Source organism: Ziziphus jujuba, chromosome 12 (assembly GCF_031755915.1).
Source record: "Ziziphus jujuba cultivar Dongzao chromosome 12, ASM3175591v1".
Taxonomy (NCBI): Eukaryota; Viridiplantae; Streptophyta; class Magnoliopsida; order Rosales; family Rhamnaceae; genus Ziziphus; species Ziziphus jujuba.
In genome coordinates this window covers 18,520,459-18,532,595 of record NC_083390.1, presented here as the reverse complement: position 1 = coordinate 18,532,595, position 12,137 = coordinate 18,520,459, and the positions used below count along the sequence as shown (strand labels likewise).

The 12,137-nt window shown below is 31.8% G+C and overlaps 1 protein-coding gene and 1 pseudogene across 2 annotated transcripts; one reads left to right on the top strand and one right to left on the bottom strand.

The window, feature by feature from the left end:
• Positions 1–512: 512 nt before the first annotated feature.
• On the bottom strand, positions 513–7,676 carry LOC107434443 (vacuolar fusion protein CCZ1 homolog B). Of its 2 annotated transcripts, XM_016045912.4 has the most exons (11): positions 7,331–7,676; positions 6,672–6,883; positions 6,159–6,252; positions 5,280–5,463; positions 5,143–5,181; positions 4,925–5,034; positions 3,614–3,709; positions 2,930–3,385; positions 1,898–2,053; positions 1,186–1,415; positions 513–885 (listed from the first exon to the last, which is right to left on the bottom strand). In XM_016045912.4, exons 2-11 carry the CDS (start codon positions 6,854–6,856, stop codon positions 855–857), a joined length of 1,581 nt encoding a protein of 526 aa, XP_015901398.2. In that variant the 5' UTR covers positions 6,857–6,883; positions 7,331–7,676; the 3' UTR covers positions 513–854. The 2 variants fall into 2 exon arrangements, with proteins under 2 accessions (XP_015901398.2, XP_015901400.2); XM_016045914.4 differs by lacking the exon at positions 5,143–5,181 and having other exon boundaries at positions 7,331–7,673.
• A 1,557-nt stretch (positions 7,677–9,233) lies between these two features.
• LOC107434436 (12-oxophytodienoate reductase 3-like) lies at positions 9,234–10,412 on the top strand (annotated as a pseudogene).
• Positions 10,413–12,137: the final 1,725 nt, after the last annotated feature.

The following is a 12,137-nucleotide window of genomic DNA, read 5'->3' as shown; positions in this document are numbered from 1 at the left end:
TGTAATTTCTTCAGACTTTTTGTTCCCTATTTTTAAAATAATAGTAATAAAAAAAAATTAATAATAATAATAAAGGATTGAGCATTGGCTCTTCAACAGATAATCCACAGTTTGATGGCTAAAAATTTGTTTTGTTTTTTGCCTTTATATATATATATATATTTTTAATAAAAAAGTCATTTCAAATTTAAAATAATAAAAAGGCAAATTATTTTGGGCCATTTGATAATTTGACTTGAATCCTCTTCTTTCTAACTTGAGTTATTTTGATCCATTAACTTAAAAAAAAAAAATTGCTTTATTTTGATTTAGCTTTTCTTCATTCATTCTTTATTTATTTGTTTTTGGATCAGGAAATTCAATGATCATGATCCTCGACCGGCCACACAGATTGTAAGCCATTGATATAAGTTCTCGTTCACTAAAAATCGATCAACAGAAAATAAAAACAAAAATGGAAAAATGAAATTCAAGTACATCGCCATGCAAGGCTTACTGGAACATTACAAAAATAAAGAATGAAGTATATAAAGGATAACTAGAAGGATATAAATACATGAACCAGTACCTTTCTTTTTCTTCTAAAAACATTTTGACAAATTTCCAATCCTTATTATTTCATTTTCTTGACAACCAAATCAAGCATTTTTGCAAACTCGGACTATTCTAGACAGCATGGAATGGCAAAGGTCATAGAAAGTGGGATTAATAGCACAAAAATCTACCACTACAAGGTACATACAACAAGGTTACAAAACAATCATTTTTCTCCTCTTAAATTCCATGCCACATATCTGCAGCAGATGGATTCAAGTCATTTGGGGATCGTGTGTTCGAAATCAAAGTATGCTTGGTTAATCCAATGAAAAAGCACCATTGCAGTATCTGCACAATTCAAAAACAAAATGATAAAACATGATTACTGACAATTCTACACATTATTGATTGGTTTCTAAGTATTTAACCATTATCAAAATGTATATATAAGCTATCAGCTCATAACAGATTTCTAGCAAGACACCAAATGAGATGATGTCGATTTCTTGTGGTCTGGCCAAACAATAATATAAGGTTTCGAAGAAAAGATTTTCCAACCACAAGTCATATTTGCAGAAGGAAAAGAGCCCATGTTCCTTCAATTCGATAACACAAGGCTACTTGTTTAAGTATTAACAGAGAAACTACCTGTTACTGAACTTCTCAACAGCATCAGAGGCATAGAGAAGTGTTTCATTTGCTTTCTCTAGTACCATATAAAGCTCTTTCCCTCTTGTAACCTTAGCAATAACCCAAGCATTGTTTTTAGCTCGAATGCTTACTTCCAATTCTTTTTCATGACCAGCATTATCCCAGTGCGCTGTATATTTATCCAAATCAACCTCTTCTCTGAGCTTACTCATGGCAAGTAAAGATTCCTGCAACAGAACAAAAATAAATAAATAAAAGAAACTAAACAACTTGACCAGCAAAGGTAAAGTTTAGTCATTCCACAATAGTCAAAGTGACAGAAGTATGAGCAAAGCTACCAGAGAAAATCAATAATTATGTTTCTGCAAAATGTTTGACCGAGTAAGATAATCCTTTGACCAACTAATCGATAAAAATGTTATGTATGGGCAAACTCCGAGAAAAAATCGTTGCCACAAACTAATAGAGAAATTTCTCTCTTTTTTCACCTTTTTTCCAACTCATCTTCCATTCATACCTTCTGAAGTAAGATTCTCGGTTGGTAAAATACTCATCTATTGGTTACACTACTAAAAGAATATGATGCCGTCAGTTGTCACATCATATATTACATCCAGTCAATGCTATGCAACAATATCAGGAAAAATGTGTACTTCATTGTGTTAAACCAGACACTATTTCCTAGCTCTATTTTGATAGGATGCTTTACCTTATAAAGTGTTGAAACCTTTCCTGATGGTGAAGCCCTGGATATATTTCTGTCACTATCCACTAGTAAATAACGATAACCACTAACATGATAAGCATTCTCACCACCCCATCCTTTTGATAGCTTCTCTTCAACTTTCAGCATCTTTAGGGCAGCCTGGTAGTTAGTAACTAAGAATATCAGATTTAACAGACAGAATGGTTGATGAATATGCTTCCCATTTTCGAAACTTTATAATAGTTTACTTTCCAAGATGAATATGATAAAAGCACATTCCAGCAAACAAGAAAGGTGTAAATTGTAATATGGCAAATATACCGCAGAAAAGTAAGTTCTAAATGATTAAGCTAACAGAGCTATCTTAAAAGTTGACAGTACCCGTATTGCATAGAGATTGATTCACATTTCATCAATAACAATGCATCCAGATAAGTCAACATCGTCTTTACAAGCGAGCACAGCAGAATCATTACATGTGATGACAAAATTTCCTGAAAGAGGAACTAAGTTTTTTTTTTTGTTGGGGCCATATGAATTACCTCCTATTAGTAATTTTTGTCTTTATTCCCGAAGGGATCTCATAAATCTTTCACTATATTGAAAATGTGTTCTCTACTTATGCCCCATTTGTTTCCCACTTTTCACATCTTTCCCTTCTCTTTCCCTCCCATCCTTCTTGTACTTTAAAGACAGTAAAACAAAAGACAACAAACTACCAAGCAATATGAATCGTTCAAATAAAGAATTATGATCAATGCTCCTTAATCCTGCCAGGATGAATGCTTGACATTATGAAGTTATCACAAAAAATAGTTAACATAACGATTTAACATAATCCAAAGGCAGATCAAAATCAAACATGTCCTAATAACAATCCTGGCGTTGTCCAGAAAATCATTATACAATTTAGAAATCTGAAGGATATTCATTGAAATGACATGAGACATAATATCAGTGATTAAAAACATTTAAATTTTGAAGAAGATGCTCAGCAGACTACATTTTATACACTAATAGAGGTAGAGAACTAACATTTTCTAGAACTTGCTGCTTCACCATTGAAATACCTTGCTCTCCATTTAATATAGAAGAAACAGGAAGGAGAAATATCAAGGTAAGGCTTTTATACTGAAGAGCACATAGATACATTTTTTCATCTGTCTGATGAAGCAACACTTTAGGTGTGGCAGGAATCCAGGTACCAGCTTCCACGCCCCAAATATCAGTGACAAGAAAACCATCTTTCCCTTTTGACCATTTATCATGACACAAGGGCCGTGTGACACGATAACCATTATCTACTGCAGTAGACAAGTCACCTGGGCCATAAAACGGTTCTGAAACAGTACCAGACTGGCCCAAGATAGATGAAGCGGCATCATGCGATGCAGTTCCTTTTCGTAAATAGGACCATGAACTTGCACCAGAGGATAAAGCACGTGGGGTCAACCTTAGAACTGCATATGTAAATAAGTTTATGGTGTCATCCTGACCAACAAAAGGGAAAAATCACAAACATTAGTATTTTACAAAGTAAATGCCCCCAGCAACAGCTGTCAACTGACATTATTCTTAACCATCTTCTCAACTTAATGACTGATATGAAAGTGGCAGAAGATACAGAGTTTTAAAAGAATAATTTAATTAAAAAAATAAAAAAATAAAAGGAAAAAAGAAAGAGAAAGAAAGAAACTAGGTCTTCAAGATCAAACATACCGGCAAAAGAGTAGTTGACACCAGCAGGTCCTGAAACAAAATTAATGAGTAGCATGGTGTGTTCCCAGCACATGATTCAATTACTCTGACAAGCGACTGCAAAACAAATCGAATTGCTATATAAGCAAAGGAACAGCTACAACTTTCCATTCACAATTATTCACACATGTAAACTACAATGAGAAGATTTTAAGTAGTCAGGTCAAAAAGGGAATGGAATAAATTCTTCAAGTATAGAGAAATGGAAAGTGTTCCATTAAACAGAAAAAATTGAAAGGAAGCAAAAAAAGATTAATTAATGCCAGTCGGATAGATTTAGGGCCTACTACACATAGCATTATAATTTCAGGAACCTCAAAGCAAATATGTCCGTGACATAGTAGGATAGGAGAGATTTTCTTGCTAAAGGTAAGATTAAGGAATATGGATAAGCAAATTTTATGAGTTCATATCAATTATACAGGAAAAAGTAGACCATATCCATTGAAGAACAGAATCATAATTCAAAAGTAAAAGTTCCCTGTATCACCAACCCCAAATTAAATTTGGGGCATCAAGAGATTAGTTCAAATGCCCAGTTCCTAGTGGAGCTAAAATGTCCAGATCCTAATGGAGTTAATTGAATAGCAGTTTTACAATCTAATAATATTCGAATCTAAACCTGTTTCAAATTCAGTTACAGGGGGGACTAAACTAAAAATGCTCAAAGCTAGCTTTTAGGAAAAGTGGTCCTTTAATTTGGTAGCTAGTTTAGTTGTCTGCTGGTATTGAGTATGGATCCTGTTTACTTCTACTGTGTTGGCTTGATCTACGTAGTTGAGTCCACTTCCTAAAAGTTTAATGTTTTGGGACTGATGGTATTTTTAACAATTTATACAACCAACAAAAAAGAAACTAAGAAACTATATAGCAATTAATATGAAGCCAGCTTATATTAATTCATTTCGGCAAATGTACGCCCAGTAAAATAAAATTTAAAAAAAAAATAGAAAAAGGTTATGTTCAGGCTCAGAAGAGTTGTTTTCTTAAGAAAGTGTCTAGCTTCATCATTAAATTATAGAAAGTGTGATTGAAAATACCATAACAACAGTTTTAATCATCAGAAGGCATGTTCAAGTAAATACTTCTATGTTAGCTGATTAATCCAAAAAATCACAAAATCAACGTATTCAAAATAGCTGTTTCACTAAGAAGATTGAAATTCAACTAAAAGTTCTTTAAGATTTTGAGCATTATTGTTGTTAAAGAATTTAATGAAGCTTCAAGTATTCCACATACATATAATTACTGGATCTGCTTTATAAAACAGACCTGAACTTCAATTGCTGCCTCTCGCCCTACAGTAAGCATCTGTACAGTTCCACGCTCCTTTAAACAGTCACGGAAGGATGGTAACATGAGTTTTTTTCCAACCAGAAAATCTGCCTCAGAGGAAAACTACGTATAAGGTACGAAATACAGCAACTTCAGCATTACTTAAGTAGCAAAAATCCAATCGAGAGTATTTGATACAGCAACTTCAGAATTACCCCAGCAGCACTTCTCCAATGGAGACCGTTTTTGGTATGCTGACAATTAGTGACTTCACAATGAAATATTTTGAACCAAGGATAACAGAAAATGGGACTTCAATGATTTAGCATGCACACAATAATAAATGACCTACCACTTAGATAATCCATGATGAAAGGGTACAAATGAGATCGAGCTAATCCTCCACCAGGCTCTTTATCTAGTAATGCTCTTATAGATCCATGAAACATCATAAAAAGAGAATGGACTTCCTTAAGAACCTTTCTTAGTGCCTCAATCCTCCAAATGGCTTCAGGCTCCTTGCTTTTCTCCACTATCTATCCTAACGAAGAGCATTAGTTAGAACTAACCAACACAACCAAACTCCTTAATCGAAATCCTATTTTAAGTAATCAGATACAATCAAATACTGATGCAGACAAACAAGAAGGAATCAAGCTGTTGTTTTCTTCAAATTGGCAAAGTTGATCATTTTAAGTTGTTTATATGTAAAGCACATGATAATTCTACAAGTAAGCATAACAGGCAGATCTCTTATTTGTCCAGCATCATAATACTTGAGCATCATGAGACAGAACTTTTACAAGTTAACCAAAAGACATTATTTTTTTCTTTAAAAAGAATAATATTAAAATGATATATATATATATATATATATACATAAGTATGGAGGAATTCATTTCATTACTAAACACATGGAGGAATTCATTTCATTACTAAACACAGTAAAGAGGATCTGATGTGTAATCAAGTGATATCAACATGCATTAACAGAAGCACAATTGCTTAGATCATAATTAGAGTTTGGAAATTTTACAAGAAAAATTATGGGAGGCAAGGCTACAGAATAACATTCCATAAATCGACAATTACATGCCACCCCATATAGGACAATGGTTTAATCAAACAAGGCATATAATTTGCTAAAATTATATATATATAAGTCACTTAACAAAATAATTTCAAACTGAAAGCATTAGTATCAATGGTTCTATACGAAGGAATAACACACCATCACCATCCAAATATCTGGCTCTGCCTCATAAAAAACATGGGAGTGCCTCTCTGCATCTATGACCTCACAAGCAGCCTCTGGAGAGAAAATTCTGCACAAGAGTCATTTTTATCTTCTTATGTAACAAGCAATGATAGAAGATGAAGATGATACTGATGAGGCATGTTTGGACACCACAATTAGACACAGATCAAAATTACTAACTAACATAAGATACTGCAGTGCCAAATCGACTGGTATCTACATTCATTTGTATAAGAAATTCAAGAAAGAAAAATGTACACCTTGCTTTGTTTTTTTGGCCAAAAGTTCAAATATAAATAATAGCATAAGAATCAACAAAATTGTTATAGATTAACAAGTTTCATGATGCTTTTCCTTTGTTCAATTTTTATTTTCCTCTGTTCTATCAAATTACCAGCTATATTCATTTCCATCAAATACTTTTCCAATAAAAAAGTTATTAACAATCACTTCCAAGAAACTCAATCATTGTTAAGGTCTACTAACCTTGTAAACGTGATAAGCCCTTCACTGAGCCCGATCACAGACAGCTGTGTCGAAAAGGGCAAATCAGCAGGAAAGAAAAACAATATCTTGTCCAATTCCTGCCCTTCATGTTGTCCCCTCCTCAAATCAAATATACAAAATTGTACGCCTTCAGCGGTAGTGGTCATATTAGATGATAAACCCATTACTTCAATTTCCTCTACTCATTAAACCTAAACAGAAAAATAAAAAATATATAACTTTCAGTGATCGTCCTCTCAATGCAACCTAAACCCTAAACCGGTAACTTAGGCAAAATTGAAACCCAAATGGTTTCCGAAAAAAATCCTCCAGTTTTATTTTCGGAAAAATAGCAGCTTGTCAGAGAGAATGAGGACCATCGGATCAAAGCCATTAATGTCATAACATAGGCTAGCTTGGAGGCCTTGTCTACGGAGAAATTCAAAGTAAACGACATTCAGAGTAAAATAAAGAAAATGGCTTTAACATAAAAATAAAAATAAAAATAAAAACAAAAAAAAATCCTGAAAACCATAGTTGATCGGAAAGGGTTCAAGCTAAGGTGATTGAAGGGAAACGATTTGCAGAAACCCTAATTTCTGAAAAACATATAAAAATAAATAAAAATAAAAATAAAAAGAAAGATTGGAATGGCTTACTTGTTTACTAGAAGTCGAGAATTGGAATTGCTGTTTGGAATTGGCACGGAGGCATTCGGACTCTTACTTACGATGGTAGAGAAGACTATCGAATTATTTTTATTTTATTTTTGGGTACAAAGGAGGATCAAACTTTGAAGGGTAGGTAATTTAGCCTAAAATTTTATTTGAATGGTAGGTAATCTTCTTTTTTTTTTTTTTTTTTTTTTTTTTTTTTGGTGAAACGAATAGTAGGTAATTCTTTCTACTTATCGCTACACTAATTATGTCACCAAAAAATACTTCAGTGAATAAAAAAAATGATTTTTTAAAACAAAATGGGATCCTATCACTAATCGCTACATTAATCCCGCCGGTGACCAATTATTCATCTGTTTACTTGGAAATATCTTTGGGGTATATATATATATATATATATAGATATGGTCATCATTAATAATTCATCATCATCATCATCTGGGCCTACGTCAAAATTCAAAAGCACAACCATCAAGGTTAAATTTACACCAAAAAAAAAAAAAAAAAAAGGAAGGTTAAATTTACAATCAAACACGCACCATTCATAATAAACAAGTTCTACAGACCAAATTTTATTACCAAAAATAATAATAATAATAATAATAAAAAGAGAAAAAAAAAAAAAAAGTTCTAGAGACCAAATTCACTTACGCCTTCTGCCATAATAATTAATTACCACCCACATTCATTCTGATTCTATTTTTATAGCTTCTTCATCCATCTTCTCATTCTCAATTTGCACATCGATAAAAACTTTTACGTACATTTCTTTCTTGAAGTCTAGAACTACAATGGCCGACGAAACTTTAGTACAAGCTAGGACCCTACACTGTTTTCTCCTTACAAGATGGGAAATTTCCACCTTTCCCACAGGTTAGGTCACTACAAAAACATTCTTGCGTTAATTGATTTGTAATAATCTTTACTATTAAAATGTAAATACTTATTATTTAGTTTATTTGTTTAAAGTTTTGAAATATATATATATATATATATAAATACATGGAATTTAATGTTAAATTACTATTAATTTTAAAAGTTTAAATTGTTAAATTATTATAAATTTAATATGTATATATTAGTTATAATAATATTTCTTTTTATTCGTAGATTATTTGTGATTTTTGAAAGTGTCTAAATTTTAATTAGTGGCATATAATGTGATTTGAATTTTAATTTTTAAGACTTTAAATTTTGATACCATATTAAATTATTATTAATTTTAAAATATTAAAAATAAATCTAATATGTATATCTAACTATGATAATACTTTAAGACTCAATTAATTTGGTGGCAAGGTATTACTGGCTCCCTTGACGAGAAGCGAAGCATTGGAGGGGATTCCTGTAAAGACTAAAGAGCAACTCATAGTCGTTGAAGGAAGGAAAAACCATCTTAGAAGCAGCCCAAGGGTTATAATTTGCTGACTACCAAGTTTTTTCCATCTCCATTTATGTATAATAATAATTATATTAGATATCTTGATTTCTTAAATTTAGAATAAAGTGTAATTTATTAATCTATATCCTATTAATTTCGTTATATAATCATTTTCGTATTAAGATATTATAATGAATTTACTATTTGGACCTTTATCATTAAATCGCAAATCGATTTTATAATTAAAGTTCAAAACTCTAATATTAGATTACATAAATCTAGTAACATATTAAAATTCTAACTAGAAGAATAAAATAAAACTCATATAAACTCATTTAAATTTTAAATAGATTTTAAAATTTTAGTAATTGAAGCGATCTAAAAACTAATATAAATGATATAGGTGGTGATCATATATAACTCCTCTAAAGTTCAGTTGAGCAGTCCTTATATATATATATATATATATATATATAAAGGACCAAGCGTAATACATTAATAAATATGGTAGAAGCATGTTTCCAAATGCTCCTGGATAGAAATGAATAACAAATATTGACATGGAAGAAAGTTGAGGACGTTCATGCGAAAGGCAGCATTTTTCTTGTGTCAACTTTGGCACGTAGGCCATGCATCTCACCAAGGCATATGTACCAAATTATCTTTATATATATATTAATTTCACCAACACAGCATCCTAATATATTATATATTATATATTACATATATATATATATATATATATATATATATATTTCCCTTTAATTTGACATGTTTGTTGAAGATTGTTATATATACCAAAGACTAATTCTGATCATTATTTTTTGAATTTGATTTAATAATGATCTCAGTTTATAAAACTGGTGGGGGTTCACCCATGTCATCACCCATCAAACCCACTTTTAGAAATCTGGAATATATATACTGCTACCTAATAATGGAATCCATGACACATACTCAAACCCTCAGGCTATGGAAACATATGAAATTCCACTAGTTGTTAAACACTATCGTCAATCGGCCCTAAATGCCATCCGAGCAGGTATTAATGGAGTTGAAATCAATGCTGCTCATGGTTATCTCATTGAACAATTTTTAAAATATAGTATTAACGACCGTGTAGACGAATATGGAGGAACATCCAGAACCGTTGCAAATTGTTAATGCAAGTGGTGGAAGCCGTAGTTGGAGCCGTTGGTGCTGAAAGATTCAAAGAGTCAGTTTCAGAATTTTACCAGCAATTGATTACAACGATGCTACTGACTTTGATCCACTAGGCCTTTGGTTTGGCAGTGATTGAGAGGCTTAACAAGCTCCAACTAAAGTTGGGGTCGTCAAAACTTGCTAATCTCCATGTGAACCAGCCAAGATTCACATCTTCTGAGGGTTAGAGACAAAACCATTGAAGAGGAAGATGCAAAATTTACAAGGACACTGGGGAATGCATATGAGGAAACATTCATTGCTAGTGGTGGCTATACTCGGGAGCTTGGAATGAAATCTGTACAAGAAAGTGAGGCAGATTTGGTCGTGTTATTATCTCAAAACCTGACTTGGTTTTGCCATTTAAGCTCAATGCTCCATTGAATAAGTATTGTTAGGGAAACTTTCTACACCAATGATCCTGTTGTTGGCCACACAGATTACCCTTTTCTCTACCACAAGGATGTGATAGAGAATTAGAGGAATAGCATTCATGCATGCTACTGATTCATATACATTCTCTTTGGAGGTTATAGTTAATAAATTGGCTTACAAAAACTAAAAATATATGTTATGATAGGAAAAAAGAGTCGTTTAATAAATTTGTTGTTGTACGTGAATTATTTCCTTTAGTTCTCAATTATACAATTTGGTTGTATTTTTACATTATATAATTTGTTGTATAAGAAAAAATATATTTGTAATTTTGGTTCCAGTTATAAAGCTATGTATATTTTCCTAGGAAACAACGAATAAAATATCCGATCCCCTGACTTTAAGGTGGATTGTTGCATATATAAGAGAATTTTCATATATGTATATTGGTCAACAAACAACTTATATGATGTTAGTTTGTCTATGAAAAAAAAGTTATCACTGTTGATTTCAAAACTGTAAGTTGATCCACACTTTGTTCCTAATTTTTTTTTTTTTTTTTTTTTTTTGTTCCCTCTTACTTTGGTCCTCAATTTTCTATGAATGCTTTTCGGTTAAGTCATTTTATTGCATCTTCCGCTGTGCACCTCATCTGTTACAGAGGGGCATTAATGTCTTTTCATATCTCAAGGGGTTCTGCTCTGCACGTGGGTGTCTTTTTTATTTTATTTTATTTTTTTTATTGTCGTTTACATGATTCGCTGTATTCATATATTGTACCATTTGTCGCATAAGAAAAAAATATTTGTTACTTTGTTTCCAGTTATAAGCTATATATACTTTGCTGGCCAACAATCAATAAATATCCAATTTCCTGCCTCTAATATGTTAATTCTAGCATTCCTTGATTTTTCTTTGGTTTTACTAATAGAAAGATTATTTCATCTTGAAACAGAACACTGCTGGCAGTTTTCAAGCTAGCTGTATCGAAACTATACCATAGGTTACAAACAATTAGAATTAATTTTTCCCTTTCACATTCACAACATGCATAAAATAATTTATTTCTGGAACTTAATTAAACTGAATTTCTTATTTTCTCATTAGGAAATCGGAGTTGGTAATTAAAATAGCTTGTCAATTTTGACTGTTTAAAAGATTGTTATTGAAGTAGGATAAAAAAAAATTGGAAATGTGAAATGTCATTTTTTTAACTTTTTGAGGATAACTATACTCTAACCTTAGCATTTCGAACCTCCCAAATCTCACCCATGGGACCCTTTTACCTTTTACAAAATATATATTTTTTGTTTGCTTTAAATTTATTGACGAAAAACCTTAAGCAGAGCGACAAACACTTGCTTAAAGTTGGCATGACTTCTCAGCTTTAAAAATTAATCATACAGAATTATGAATAATAATCCTCCTTAACAAAAGGTTCTTCATTATGGAGTATAGAAATTGTCAAAGTGACTAACAAATTGTAATATCACTACGCGATGCTCATTGCTTAATCTGTTAGCAGTCAAAAAAGTAATACTAATATCCAATATTACTGGGAATGAATTACTATCCCTAATAAAGGGGAAATATATAGAAATATGCTTGCAAACAAAACTTATACATAAAGTAAACAAAAATTATATGAACGTTGAAATATTTCAAACGCTTATTAAGGCAAAGTTGACGGCCCAGATTTATTTTAACCCTCAAGTAAGGCTTTGAAGACCGTCAGATTGAAAGACTTCTTATTCTTCTTGTTTTTTTGAAAAATGAAAGACTCTTATTTTGAAAAGACAATATAGGACCCAATAACTCCATGTACGGACG

Excerpts from the sequence above, each read along its gene's own strand:
- LOC107434443 (XM_016045912.4), bottom strand. The coding sequence starts at position 6,856 with ATGGGTTTATCATCTAATATGACCACTACCGCTGAAGGCGTACAATTT. Across the intron at positions 6,253-6,671 it reads GGGCTTATCACGTTTACAAG|AATTTTCTCTCCAGAGGCTG; the intron begins GTTAGTAGACCT and ends ACTCTTGTGCAG. Across the intron at positions 2,054-2,929 it reads AGCAGCAAGTTCTAGAAAAT|GCTGCCCTAAAGATGCTGAA; the intron begins GTTAGTTCTCTA and ends ACTAACTACCAG.